The following is a 15234-nucleotide window of genomic DNA, read 5'->3' as shown; positions in this document are numbered from 1 at the left end:
ACACCCGGTGGTGGTGCGGCGCTTTTTTTTCTTTGCGCTGATAGCTTTGAAGATATGTTCTGATGGTGGTGAGGGTGGAGCAAGACTGTCCCCGTGGCGCAATTGGCCAGCGCGATCGGCTGTTAACCGAAAGGTTGGAGGTTCGAGCCCACCCGGTGGTGGTGCGGCGCTTTTTTTTTCTTTGCGCTTGTAGCTTTGAAGGTATGTTCTGATGGTGTTGAGAGTGGAGCAAGACTGTCTCTGTGGCGCAATTGGCTAGCGCGATCGGCTGTTAACCGAAAGGTTGGAGGTTCGAGCCCACCTGGTGGTGGTGGTGCGGCGCTTTTGTTTTCTTTGCGCTGATAGCTTTGAAGATATGTTCTGATAGTGGTGAGAGTGGAGCAAGACTGTCCCCGTGGCGCAATGGGTTAGCGCGATCGGATGTTAACCGAAAGGTTGGAGGTTCGAGCCCACCCGAAGGTGGCGCGGTGCTTTTTTTCTTTGCGCTAATAGCTTTGAAGATATGTTCTGATGGTGGTGAGAGTGGAGCAGGACTGTCTCCATGGCGCAATTGGCTAGCGCGATCGGCTGATAACCGAAAGGTTGGAGTTTCGAGCCCACCCGGTGGTGGTGCGGCGCTTTTTCTTCTTTGGGCTGATAGCTCTGAAGAAATGTTCTGACGGTGGTGAGAGTGGAGCAGGACTGTCTCCGTGGCGCAATTGGCTAGCGCGATCAACTTTTAACCGAAAGGTAGGAGGTTCGAGCCCACCCGGTGGTGGTGCGGCGCTTTTTTTTTCTTTGGGGCGATAGCTCTGAAGAAATGGTCTGACGGTGGTGAGAGTGAAGCACGACTGTCTCTGTGGCGCAATTGGCTAGCGCCATCGGCTGTTAACCGAAAGGTTGTAGGTTCGAGCCCACCCGGTGGTGGTGCGGCGCTTTTTTTTCTTTAGGCTGATAGCTCTGAAGAAATGTTCTGACGGTGGTGAGAGTGGAGCAGGACTGTCCCCGTGGCGCCATTGGCTAGCGCGATCGGCTTTTAACCAAAAAGTTGGAGGTTCGAGCCCTCCCGGGTGGGGTGTGTTGCTTTTTTTTTGCGATGATAGCTTTGAAGATATTTTCTGATGTTGGTGAGCGTGGAGCACGATTGTCTCCGTGGCGCAATTGGCTAGCGCGATCGGCCGTTAACCAAAAGGGTGGAGGTTCGAGCCCACCCGGTGGTGGTGCGGCGCTTTTTTTTTCTTTGGGCTGATAGCTTGAAAGATATGTTCTCATGGTGGTGAGAGTGGAGCAGGACTGTCTCCGTGGCGCAATTGGCTGTTAACCGAAAGGTTGGAAGTTCGATCCCACCCGGTGGTGGCGCGGTGCTTTTTTTCTTTAGGCTGATAGCTTTGAAGATATGTTCTGATGGTGGTGAGAGTGGAGCAGGACTGTCTCCGTGGCGCAATTGGCTTGCGCAATCGGCTGTTAACCAAAAGGTTGGAGTTTCGAGCCCACCCGGTGGTGGTGCGGCGCTTTTTTTTGCGCTGATAGTTTGAAGATACCCAGGCAGATCTTGGACCAACATCGGCTAACATCGGCACCGACGTCGGGCCGACGTCGGAAGTGCAACTTCTTCCAATGTCGGGCCGACGTTCAAGCCAATGATGGACCGACGTTTTGCCGATGTTTTAGCCAGTATGCAACCAACATTGGGCCGACGAAGGCCCATCGTATTGCCGACAAAGCTGCCAATGTTCGGCCAACATTGGGCCATATTTCAGCCAATCACATGCCATTTTTACGCCGATGTTTGCTGCACGACGAATATTGGCTACGGATGTGCGACCGACATTGGACCAATCCAGGGCCACATTGCAGCCCATCAAATGCCGTTATTACACCGATGTTTCCTGCACGACGAATATTGGCTACTGATTGGCTTGCCATTATGTAACCATTATTAGTAGGGAATTTTTCTTACCGGAATATTTAAACAATATGCCTCGATGACCCGCTCTTGTAGCTTTGCAGCCCTGTATACTTGGGGCAACAGAAAATTGAATGCTGAGAACTGAAAGCAGTTACTCGATCTATTTCATCTTTTATACCTCATTCCCTTTGCTAACACTAGAAGTGTAGTTTATTTTTTTACCAATTTATCTTTTGCAATAGCGAGTGCTTTATTTGGTACTGGTATTTGGTACAGCAGATCGAAAAAAGTCGTTAGGAAGTAAATGTTGAAAGCGTATGTCCCCCACTTGCAATCCCCACATATGTCCCCCACATGGTAATCGAGAGTATTCATAGTTTAGAGCATTTTTTTGTAACTAAAACATGGTGATGGTGCTTCCGAATCAGCATAAGCTAGCCGAACAGTGCACCACCGACAGTCTGCAGACTATTTATTCTTTGTTTTTTTTTATTTATTTGGTACAACAAAAAATGTATACATTGAAAAATATATATACACAACTAAAAAAGGCCCGCTCTAGTGCAGGTCAGGTTGCTTTGGGGGCACAGTGACAGTGGTGCTGTCAAGGCCCTGGCTGCTGTGGCTGGGCAGGAAGCCAGCTGCCGCGAGCAGCCGATAATCTGCACTCTAAGAGTGGGGATCATCGGGCTGCTCCACAACAAATTCTTCTCTGAAGCGCCGCTTCCTGCCCCCACAGCGATCACCAGACCCTGGCAGCCACCTCTTAATAAAGTTGAGGGCCTCCGCCTGGTCGCACCCAGCTTTTTGGCAGATGACATCTGCATACAAGAACAGAAATACCATAGTACACATGAAGCACTGCTGTACAGAGAATACACAAGGGTACACACACATAAAACAATGAACAAGTCTAACCTGTCACTAATCTACAGAGCCTCAGGTTCACAAAGGCCCTTTTCCCTTTTCTGCCATGAAGGCTGTACAGCACTTGCACGTCATGTGCCAATACAGCCTTCATGGCATTCACACCAATTTTTCGGAGGCCACGTCCCCCAATCTGCAGGAGGTGCTTGCGCTGTAAAAAAATGCAAGAAGCATAGATGGGGTAAACGCAACAGCACATCGAAATGTTTTCATGATAAAATTCTGCAAGAAGAGGACACTGAAAACAACAACTTGAATTTTTGGGCATCACATTTCATTGTTTTTTTACGCTAACTTCAACTCACTTGACCTAAAATGGTTTCCACATCAGCCCTCTCACACTCAGTGTGAGAACCTTTCAAAGTCCTTCTCTGAATGCAGTTTCGCGGTTATGAAATCAAATACAACACTGTTATAACCCTTAATAAATATTGATTCTAGCTATGAAATAGTATAATTACTTTGTACCACGTTTCTTCGAGGTTACAATGTCTTTGCCTGAATGTTGACCAGGAGTAGCTTCTACAGGTGAAAAACGATAAAATATGTGGAATTCAAAAAGAAGCTTGGACATGTTTTTAATCAATGCATTGTAAGCAGAGCACAACAAGATAAATGAACATGATCAAGGCGTACTAAGAGGCAACCTTAGAGCGACCAAATCTTGGTCATAGATGAAACTGATAGAAAAATAAAGGTCGCACTAGATGGTCGCACCATTTGCTGTTTATCTTTTTCTGTGATAGCCAACAAAGAGGCATGTCGCTATAGAAATCTCATCACAATAAACAAAGGTGCATTTTTCTTCACACTGCGAAATTGGGTGCATGTTAGATTTTAAAAAGGTAAGAAATCGGCTAACACAAGGCAGGGTGAACTGTAGCTCAAAGTAGAGAGAGCCGCAGCGGACACGAAATAGGGTGATAAATGAACAAAATTACTGAATGTCTGTTTTAAGCAGGCTATTGCTAGTCACTGCCCATCAAACACACGATGCCGCCTACATCGTCTGCTAGCTTAGGACAGTTCACTCGGACTTCACAGACTATAGTAAATACAGTCGAATCTCATTAATTCCAACACGCTTAATTCGAACTGACGCTGTGGTCCTATCAAAGCTATACCGCGCTCCGAAAATGCTCTCAGCACCCCGCCCAATCCTGCGGTGGCACTTCAGACACCTCATCGCTGTGCTTGAAGAAGAAAATGAAGAAAAGGAAAGAAAAGACTGCGGTGGAATGTTTGCCAAATGCCAATCTGCGACATTCCTGTGCCCCGCTTTGGCTGTTTCTGTCCCTGCCATGTAGAGACCCTTCTCCTCTTAACACTTCGCATGAAGAGAAAGAGGGGAAAAAAAGCTGTCGCAGAGAGTTGGCTCTCTCATGCCGATCTGCAACGCGCCGGTGTCACGCTCCCCTGTTTTTCGTTCCTGCTATGTAGAGACTCTTCTCCTTTCAACACCGCGCATGAAGAGAGAGAGAAAAAAAAAGCTGCCGCGGAGTGTTTCTCTCTCGAATGCCGATCTGCTTTTCTCCAGGTGGAGACACTCCTCCATTCTCATCATGTGTGCTGGCCACGCTCCGGCTGCAGCGCAGATGGTAACAGTGGAAACACAGTTGTCTTCGAAGAGTGTCAGCACTGGACATTGCCGCGCTCAACTTCTTTTGCCAGGAGAATACTGAAGCCGAAGTACAAAAGCTTTGCAAACTGCACGCAAAACTTGTTGACTCGTTGCAAGGCCAACGTGTACAGACATGTATTGACTACTTTAATTAATCACGGATGTCCTGTAATTTGTGAATAAACCTTCTCCATGCACATGCATCACTGCATGGTGAACCCTCCGCTCGTTTACCGTATTTACTTTATTCTACCGCGCCCTTGATTGTAACGCGCGCCCGGTTTCCACGACAAAAAAAAAAAAAAACTAAGACATCGGTTGCCACGCGCACCCCCTTTTTTCTCGTTGGCCCGCTTGATCACACCACTCGCGAAAACGACTCTTTTTGAGAGCGTCTTCCGTTTAAATATCAAGTACGGGGGAAGCTTATGCCTATCTGACGTGCAACAAAGCATTGCTGTCACTCTAGTTTTACCGTGGCCCGATGTCAGTACACAAACTTGCTTCGCCCCCTTCTCCTAGACGGTTGTGGTGCCAGGCATGTCGAAGTAAAGAGGCGTGTGATCGGCATTCCCGATTTGCCCAAGCAGGTAGCCGTTGTTGTGCCGCAAGTTTAGGAGGAACCTCTGAAGACTCTGAAGCTTTTCTTCGTACTCCTACGGCAACTTCCGGCATATGCCCGTTCGCCTTCGGAGGGAAAAGCCTTTTCTCTTCATAAAGTTCGTTAGCCAGCACCTGCTCGCTTTAAAATGGCTCTGCATTAGCCCTTTTTCTAAGGCTAACTGCATAGCCTGCACTTGGAGCAGTTCTGTCGTCACGGGCCGCTGTGCCGCTCACTGCTTAATCACATACTCGCCGAGCAGCTTTTCAATTTCTGGAAACCGACCCTGCTGTGGTCCACTGAAGCCTTTGCGTGAATCTTTGCTGTCGACAATATTCTGCTTTTGTTTCCGCCAGTCCCGCACGCACGTTTCGGGAACTCCGAATGACCGCGATGCGGCCCGATTTCTGTCCGTTCCGGCACACGCGACGACTTTTCTTTTAGAAGCAGCATTGTGGTGCACTCGTCGAGTTTTTGGAGTCGGCCCTACCATGCCGTCGATGCTAATGTGCTACAAGATGACGACGAACTCCTCAGCACACGTATGAAGTGCTGCGCATGGGAAACACATAGGCATAAATGACCGACGCGCCATGCCGACGCACGTAGGGGGCGGCCATTTTGTAAGTGGCGATGGCAATAGAATGACCATATTCATTTTTTTTTTCGTACTCGATTCTAACGCACATGCGATTTATGAACTCTCTTAACCGGAAAAAAGGTGCGTGTTAGATTCAAGTAATTACGGTAACTTTCATTATTTTGAACTTCTTTTAATTTGAACAAATTTTCTGGCCTCTTTGAGTACGAATTATTCATATTCGACTGTAGTACAGTGGCTCATGAGATAACCTGACTAGTTTGTTTCCCGAAACACAGTATCTTAAAGCAGTACTAAATTTCTGCATGTTACATAGGCATATTAAAAATCAAGAAATATACACCAAAGCCGCAGCCACAGCTTTACTCTGCACAGCTGCCTCTGCTGCCTCCACTTCTCCAATTGTACCAGCAGGCAGCCGCGGAAGGTCAGAGGGGCGCTGTGCTGGCTGGGCGTGCCGAGGCACGGACAAGAGCCGTACCTTGTGCTTCAGCTGTCGCACCTCCTGCAGAACCTCTCTTTGTTGCTGCCGGATGCCAAGTTGGATCCGCAGGATCAATAGCAATAGAGCTGAAACATACAAGAGTACATACCATATTTACTCGCACAATTTGCATCCTCACATAATTTGCTCACCAGTATAATTAGCCAGCCTGCTTTACTACAAGAAACTTTTTGCTCGCATACTTTGCCCTCCCCAACCAGCCCGAGCCACCTTGCCAGCACACACACAGACATATTTGACTTCATGATGCTCTGGTCAGGCACATCTCTTGTCGAGCAGGCGAGTGCAGTCTTACACAAAATGGACTGAGTGCAAGGTCCCTTCTTCCATGAACTTTTATGCTTTCCCTAGAATAATGAACTTGAAAACTGAAACCTGTTTATGTGTAGTCCGAAATGCCTAAAGGTTTGCCTCCTATCTTCCCACCTTTTCCACGGCAAGAATGTATTCCCGAGACACAGCACAGATGTTGAACGCGTGCAAGGACCTGTCACATCAACAAGATGAGGCAGGTTTTCGCACTCATTTTTTTTTCCCCGTTTCGCCATCTGGCCATTGCGTTTTTACCGTTCCTTGTGATAGGCTACAATAATTATATATGAGGCAGATTGCTGTTATAAAGCTTACCGAAGAAAACTGAAACCGTGCTACCGCTAAGCACATCAGCGTGGAGTTCTTCGACATGCAATATTCAGTATGGGAGCCAGCAGAAGAGTGCGTTGAATAAGACTTAGCATAGAAGCTTGGGTGTGTTGGTTAGATATCGGAGGGAACACAACGCAATAGAAGACTGGGACAAGGAATGGACACACACACACATGAAGGGCGACACACACAGCACTGTGTTGGCATCGTGCTTCCTTGTCTGCATCTTACTTTACGTTGGGTTCCCGACAATTATTGGAGAGTACTTATGTTCTCTGGTATAATCCTGTCGTGGGAACTGGTTTTTGTGAGCACTGTTCGGAAGAACTTCAAGAAAATGGGGGCATTTGAACAGGCTTAGCAAACAAATGACAATCCGCTTTGAGACAGCTGTGACAGCGCCTGCAACATATATTCCCAGTTGAGCTTTTAGGCCAGCGATTCCTACTAGCTTCGCACATGATCGGATTGACAAAAAAAGTACACATAATACGCGAGTATATACCGCATTTGACTCTGTAGCTTTGATGAACCAGGCAGATACACAAATTTATCCAAAACTCCATTGATTTTGTTGCAAAATTATTCAACAAACAAATTGCGATGTTATCCATGTTACTATACGATTGTGGCACTTTACCATTGCAGCTTTCCAGGAGGCACACATAGTGCAGCGTTAGTTCACCACTCGCAGTTAATTGTATGCAGTAGGTTGCTCACAGCAACTGACTGCATGCAATGGTGAGCATCTTGCATGCTTGCACCGCTGTTTCAGCATGCTGGCTGCTTCCCATACGGCTATCAATTGATGTTCACAAAATTGGGAAGATGAAAAAAGACTACACAGTGCCCTCTGGCCACCCTATACTCCAAACCTCCAGCCAACAAACAAACAAAAGAAACAGAAGTATGCAAATGAATATTATTCCTAATGCAGCTGGAATGGAGTGTAGTTTTTACCAATTCTGTGTGTTAAGTCAATATGGAGTGAGTTAACTCCATAAAGTAGCTTTTCTCATAACAGTGTCCACTCTATTGTAACACAAGGAGTGACTTCATAGCATCTAGAAGGAAAAATAGAATCTTCAGTATTTGATAGAAATGTGAGGCTCTACCTTAAAACAACAATAATCTGGAAAAAGAACTCATTACATTCGAAAAAAAAAAAGGTAGCACAGTTGATCCCCTTTACAAGAGACACTGATGTAACAGACAAACGGGGATAAGAGGCACCAGTGTGCAGGCTGACATTTGGCCCATCATGCATCAGGCACTCCGTAGATGCGCCTGTGCAGCCGGGAGCCCTGCAGTCAAGCATGCTGAGCAAGACTGTTGACCACTGTACAATGACACATTGCCACAAAATTTCAAAACTTCATTTCACAGACTTCTGCAAAAGCTTCTTACACTCTTGCATAATTTTTGCACAAGCTTCTCTCATTCTTGCGTGATTTTCATCAGAACATATAAGTGTTGGAAGTTGTATGTCCCCAAAAACTTGCACAATACAAATAGCATACATTAAAGTCTATCACTTAATACGTGCATAGGGTAACAATGAAAGGAAACTCACGCATGGTTTGCTCCGAGCCTTCCCCGTGCGGTGCCTCCTTGAGCATTGGAGAGCACTGTACAGCTAGAGCAAAGTAGCATCAATCCAGTGTTAATGGCAGGCTAACAAGACAACAAAACTAACCCCCATATTCATAAACGCTCCCCGACTCGACTTTCACCCTTCACTTGACAGAGTTGAGCACTGTGCCGCTACTCGTTTGAAAGCGACGCTGCGCTACTCGAGAATCACAGCAGATTATTGCTGACATGCAGCAATTTTCTCTGCTTAAAGACGGCGCTCCCATCAGCCATCTCAAGTGAAGGTGAAGCGTTGAGTGGAGGGACGTTCTAGAATACGGGGGTAAGATTGGTTGCAAGAACACTACAATAGACACACTTAATTTTTACACTTCATCTATATTGTACAGCTACACACATTCTGCGTCCTTATAATGCAACATATACATACAGGCTTATAAGGTAAACACTGTAGGCTGCTCAAATAACACCTACACCAAAAAATTACCCAAAAGTGGCCATGCGCAAAGCACTTTTATTTGAAACTCACAAAACTTTTGCGGTGATGGAGAATAAATAAGACAGGTTACGCTTGGAGGCACATGGGACCTTCGCAGCTTTCATAAAGTACAAAAAACAATATGTGTGTGTGTATGTACACATGAAGCTTCAGCCTTTACATACGGTTTCTTGAAAGAATCGACTATGAATTTTATGGCACCTGTGTCCTTCAGCGCAATTGAAAGCCTGCTGATCAGTGTGTGCAATTGTGGAATAGTTACATGGAAAATGGCGTGAAACACCTAAAATCAAATTTTTCTAGCTAGGAAATATGCAGCTGTGTATACACAACACATGCTGCAAACAGTGGGAGGTGACCACAAGAGTGATTTGAGTGCAAGCGGCAGTATTCCGCATTCATGCACCCCGCCATTTTCAACTGTTGCCCAAAAGCAGCACCACTTCAGCGTGCTACTTTTTTTTTACATCATAAACAGCACGGAATACAGCGAGGATGAAAACAACATATGCAAATAAATTTTGAGCACTATTTATGGTGCGCATGATTGATTGATTGATATGTGGTGTTTAACGTCCCAAAACCACTATATGATTATGATAGACGCCGTAGTGGAGGGCTCCGGAAATTTAGACCACCTGGGGTTCTTTAACGTGCACCTAAATCTGAGCACACGGGCCTACAACATTCCCGCCTCCATCGGAAATGCAGCCGCCGCAGCCGGGATTCGAGCCCGCGCCCTGCGGGTCAGCAGCCGAGTACCTTAGCCACTAGACCACCACGGCGGGGATGGTGCGCATGAAAAAAAAAAAATAGGCCCTTGTACAACGACGAATTCATAATTTGCCTTCACGGACCTTCTGTTAGGCTGCACCACATACAAATTTTTTGTGGCTTTCAAAAGAGATTTGAAAAAAAAAAATAATAACCGTGTTTACTCTCGTCATGAGCGCACTCACTAAGTCACCCTCATTTCAGTCGCCAAAATTTTGAATTTTTTTTTCTTCCACATATTAAACACACACCTTACGTTCATCCGCTGAAGTCCCACGGGCTCCCCCCACCCCCTTGTCGCCTTCGCTCGCTGCCACGTGCCATTTTATTTTTGTTTCTATTTGTTCACGAAACGTCCCCTGTCTTTTTTAATTATCTCTTGTAACATATGTGGCATTATCTTGTTCCCGAGGTGCCACAGGTGCTCTGCTATGTAGATGCACCATTAAACTAGTATTTTTGATCAACTGTGCATTTCTGATGTTTACCTTGCAAGTACGTAAAACTGGCATGCTTCTCGATCTACGATACACATGTGGCTTGTCTCACTTTGAAGGAAAAGTTAGCATACAATGGTGTAAATGCTTAGAATTTGAAATATTGAGGCAGCAGCACACCGGAGATGATCATATGGTAAAGAAACAAGTGCTGCCTTATTACTGGCAAGTTGTCACTTATATGTACAAATAAATTTCGCGAGCTAAAAAAAGTACAAAAGCACAGCGAGGCTATGATGTGGTTCAACCTGTGGATTCGCTTCATTTATCACGCCATATGATGAAGCTTCCTTTGGTAAAACTGCTCAGATAAGAAAAAAAGTTTGCTGTCCAATACAGAAACTATACAAAGTGTGCACGTGCATCTCGCAGCGCCTTTTCATCACTTCCGAAATGCGCCACCAACATGCCCGGGCACCAACCGAATCTATCGCCTACAACTGCCATGTTGTCTCCTCATGCTTGCACCCGTTTAGTTTTGCCTCACGATGCAAGTTTGAGAAATTATGAGCTGCTAGTGAGGCAAGTTGATTTAGTAGTCCACGCAGAGGGAGCAGAGCTTAGGGTGTTTCTTCGCTGAAAGTTATAACCTGAAATTGAGAACACACATTCCGATTTTCCTAAAAGTACCAGCGTATTTGGCTGGTGCAGATTAACAAAAGCTACTTGAAGAAACTTTGCAATATTTGCATCTTCAGGTGCAACTTCATTATGGGTAAGTGCCATAGCCAAGTATTTACCTGCAAACAGATATAGCTTACCAAGATACTGTACATACAAACTTGTCCGCAGTTAAAATCATGATGGCGAGGAAGGCGTTTAAAATCGTGACGGCGATCGCGGAGATTTGGTATTGCATTGAAACAAACTATAAAGAATGGGAAACAATATTAGTTCACTTTGAAGCATAGCCGATCGGTTCAAGTTGGGTGTCAGGATTTTTGTTAATTAGTCAATTAATTCTATACACGGTCTCTATCATGTTCAGTGACTCCACTGTACATTAGCGTACAACAAAAGCAAAATACAAATTGAAAAGTGTGTTAAAGCATACGCGAAAAATAAAGTGATGACTGGCGTTACCGCGGCACACACCACGCAAAGTCTCTATCTGCCTTGTATAATATTTTCCTCGACTATTTTCACAAATTGCAATCAAAGAGGCTCAAGCTCAACATCAGCACTGTTTAAAACACTTGGGGGGGGGGGGAAGGGGGGGGGGGCATTGCTACTTTGGTGGCGTAGGCCGTGACAATATATTCATAATATTATATCTCTTGTAAACTTGCCTAGCTCTGCACGACTAGTTTTCGATGGGAGCAGCTGCGCTTCGCACATCCACTCTTGAAATTGCGGCTCGAGAGATTTTGAGCTTTCACTTGTTTTTGGGCCAGGCAATTTGTAGTGAAAGCAAGATAATAGGCCCTCATAGGTTGTGGCGGGCAGCCGGTGTACGCCGTGGCTGGTATATGTGTCGCACATCTTGATTATCTGGTCTTGTATCGAGTGAACGAGCGAGGCCTTCCTAATCCAATGAGCTCGTTAAAGTAAGACAACAAAAAACCACAATGCTTCCACATCGTTCACAGCAACAGATGACGAGCCCCCAACAAACCGCACTGCAGCACGTGAACTGCCGTAGGTACCCAGGGAGTTACCCGGGCATGGCGGGAGAGGGCCACAATGGCAGAAGTGACATCACAAGAACTCTATGTATAAAGGGGACATTTAAAGACTTTTTTCCTATTTTTAAACTTCGTTCACTGTTCTGTCACAATTTATAGCTCAGAATAGTTGTATTTTGAAAAGGGCACTAATTCATAAGCCCAATGGTTCAAGGATGGGTGCATTTAGGGGGCCCATTCTACGTTTTACTTATGCCCTTCAAGAACTTGCTTACAGGGCCAAAGTCCTGTTTCAGAAAGAACACGCTAGTGCGTGGCAAGCAGTCCGTCAAGCATTAGTGCTGGTGAGATTTGGAAATGCAGCGCATGAGCATCCTCATCTGCTACTTCTCTGCTCATGCTCTCGGGGCTTACTTGCGAGGCACGGTCCTTCGCACTTCTCTTTTTCACACTGTAAATCAACTGATACCAACTCTGCCTTCCATTATTTAATAAACCAATATTTCATGGTCACGAGGACGAGCTTAAAATGTTTGCTACATCAGACCTGAACAGCATTTTGAGTCATCGAAACTTGCTAGTTGCAGCGAGCATTATGCGAAAAATATGATGTGCTTTACGGTGACAACTTGCAAAACACTGCAGCAACGATTAAAATCATGCATTTTTTGTGCTCACAGGAAATCCCTGAAGCAGGAGGCACTGGGCTAGATAAATTGCGCAGCTAAAATACGGATGCGCTTTCCAATGCTGTCATGCGTACAGGCGAAGAAATGGCAGACAAAACTGGGCGCACCCTGATTCTATGCGCATGCGTCTCATTCACAAGCCTCGCTGCCAGTTAGCACCACATGGCTAACTGTCCATGAGCTCGCTTGTTTCCTGTAACAGTGGACCATACGGTACACCTATTTAAAAACGAGGATAGAATGTATATAATGCAGCATCTGATGAAGCCATGACGATGTGTTGCTGCTGAAATCTGGAACTCTAGTTAGTACCCTTATTGTTAACCAGCCGGCCGACTAGCAAAAAGATTTGCGACTGAAATCATGGCATCTACACCTGCCCTTAAAGGGACACTGAACAAAGTTTTTGCCACCGAGATTTTCAGCCAAAGCAAAAGATTGGGCCATGAAATTCATAGACAATAATAATTTCAAGCAGAAACTACGAAAACATACTGAATTTGATTAGCCTTTTACAAAATGCCGCGTCTAGCTCTTAGACACGGCGTTTTCTAAAAGGTCGCGACATTTATTTTTCAAGTTTTTTTTGTTATTCAAGACAAATCTACGGTGCATTGTTCACAGAAAACAAAATTGCCTCGGTAAGATTTCTTTGCGAGCAGCTTACTAATTCTAAGGCAGGCGCGTTGATTCGCGAACTGAAGGATGCGAGTGATCGATCTTGCCTGCTAGTGGCTAGGCGACAAAGGCTTTACCTCATGTCCTGGTGTAGCTAAGTGACGCAAATGGAGCAGAAAATGTGCATTATTATTTATTTCACCTAAATATCACACGTATGTGACTTATTGCCGGTGACAGGTGATCAGGATGAAGTCGACAAGTTGCAAATCTGAACAAGAATTCACTCGAATGAAAAACCAACCTATACTCACGTGCACGGTGAAGTCGAACACGTCGTCCGTCAATGTTGTCACTGATGCGCGAAGGAAAAGAGAAGAGGACAAGCGACGGGGTCGTCTCTTCCTATAAAGTCGGCGGAACTGCCAGAACGGCCAACACAAAAGGCATCGGGTTGACATTCCTCCATCTGGGCATCAGTCGCTCCACCCGGGCATGCAGCTGCTACTGGTTCTACTACTATCCTCTTCCCGACATTGCAGTGTTGCTGCCATACTCGCGAACCTTTTTAAATTAAAGCACGTAATCATGTATTATCGTGCGCCATACTAAACTTAAAAACAGTGCGCCGGTACATGAGATCACGAAGCGCGGTCCACGCCATCACAAGAGCAATTAGAGAAATGAAACAAAGAAAACAAAAATGTATGAAATATTTTGTCTCAATACGATCCGCAATCCAGTTTCCTGCAGCGGCTTTTGGCTCTGTATGAACGGCCAAGCCAGTGCCAAGCCAAGCTTGCGTCCCTGATCAGCTGTTTGTTTCCATCGAGAATTCAACAGTGAACTGGCAATTTCTTTAGGTGATATTGCTAAAGGGCTTGAAATTGAATATTTCTCTACGTACTACTGCTGTACTTTTCCTCTCTGTTTCCTGATCACAGTGATGAGATTGAGGAGGTTACAATTTAGAAAACAGCAAGTGCAGCTCAAGCATTGCTAGTATCGCTGTTTCGGTAATAAAATGTTGCAAAGATTTTGCCCCGCGACCTGCTTGCCGTGTTCGAGCACCCAGTAGAAATTTACGGTGCCGCGTTTGAAAGAGTTGAATAAAATTGCAATATTACGAAAGAAAGGCTCTGAAGCAACATCGCATTCTATCAGGCCTACACCTCCCACACCTAGACGAGTAAAACTCGTCGATATTATCTTGCAAAGCTGTGTATAATAATTAAAACACATTCTTTAGCCCACGATGAATTGTTATCTCGTGTGGCTTCTCCATTTGGTACTGTCATGTTAACTTACAAAGGCAACTTTCCATATTTAGTCTCTTTAGATGTTGCAAAAGCTTGACACGTGGTGTGTATGCCATACTGATAATTCTCCTCGTAATCTGGGTCCGCCTCTTTAAACAGCGTCGAATTTTATTGTTCGCAATTGTGTTTGTTTTATACTGTAAGCGAGCTGTGTGATTTCATCAATATTCACGAGTGTTCCCTGACTATACAAACACGCGCGTCTTATTTGGTGCGGTGCATGTTTGTATGTAGCAAAAAATGTCATTTCGTCAGCGTGTGTCTGCATACACTTGCATGCCCTGCAGTACGTGTACATAATTAATGCAGTAAGGACTGCAATGCATAGCCTTGCATGGGACATATATTCCATGCACCCTCAGAGAAATGTTGTTTGTTATGAGCCTACTGTTTATCATTACTTTTTTTTTTTCGTTAAAGTTTCATCTCCATATAAAGCAGCTGTATACAGGCACGAGCTTCAGCAGCTTCCTCGTTGTTCCATTTTAAATAAAAACACCAAGCCTACCCGAATCAAAGATCTGTTTGCTATCATTACTGTTATGTGTTCTACGATGTACACAAGGACAGTAGTATACAAAAAATAGGGAGGGAATTGAATGCCCTGCCTGCATGGCTGCGCCGTTTCACAAGATCAGGCGCTGCACTGTGAAGCTTCCTACCGGCCTGCAGAAATTCAAGGGAGCGTACAATAGCGTGGTTCAAGAGGACTTGTGGGGAATACTAGACACACTGGGTGTAAAAGATGGAGTCACTAATCGTTTAAAGGAAATCTATAAAACTAACAAGGTAGTTAAAAAGTGGGAAAAACAGGTATCCAAGCCCACAGTGG

The 15234-nt window shown here is 45.2% G+C and overlaps 1 protein-coding gene across 3 annotated transcripts; it reads right to left on the bottom strand.

Moving 5' to 3' along the window:
- Positions 1 to 1955: 1955 nt before the first annotated feature.
- On the bottom strand, positions 1956 to 13758 carry LOC142786728 (uncharacterized). 3 transcript variants are annotated; one of them, XM_075884370.1, is made up of 5 exons: positions 13398 to 13754; positions 8362 to 8416; positions 6120 to 6208; positions 2807 to 2966; positions 2470 to 2709 (listed from the first exon to the last, which is right to left on the bottom strand). In XM_075884370.1, the coding sequence occupies exons 1-5, from the start codon at positions 13542 to 13544 to the stop codon at positions 2558 to 2560; spliced, it is 603 nt and encodes a 200-aa protein (XP_075740485.1). In that variant the 5' UTR covers positions 13545 to 13754; the 3' UTR covers positions 2470 to 2557. The 3 variants fall into 3 exon arrangements, with proteins under 3 accessions (XP_075740486.1, XP_075740485.1, XP_075740487.1); XM_075884372.1 differs by having other exon boundaries at positions 2475 to 2709; positions 8362 to 8424; positions 13398 to 13529; XM_075884371.1 differs by lacking the exon at positions 2807 to 2966 and having other exon boundaries at positions 1956 to 2709; positions 13398 to 13758.
- Between the last annotated feature and the right edge of the window lie 1476 nt (positions 13759 to 15234).

The sequence above is a fragment of the Rhipicephalus microplus genome, unplaced genomic scaffold, assembly GCF_043290135.1.
Source record: "Rhipicephalus microplus isolate Deutch F79 unplaced genomic scaffold, USDA_Rmic scaffold_29, whole genome shotgun sequence".
In the NCBI taxonomy this organism is placed as follows: Eukaryota; Metazoa; Arthropoda; class Arachnida; order Ixodida; family Ixodidae; genus Rhipicephalus; species Rhipicephalus microplus.
The sequence above is the reverse complement of the archived record's forward strand: the minus strand, read 5'-3'. Positions and strand labels throughout refer to the sequence as shown.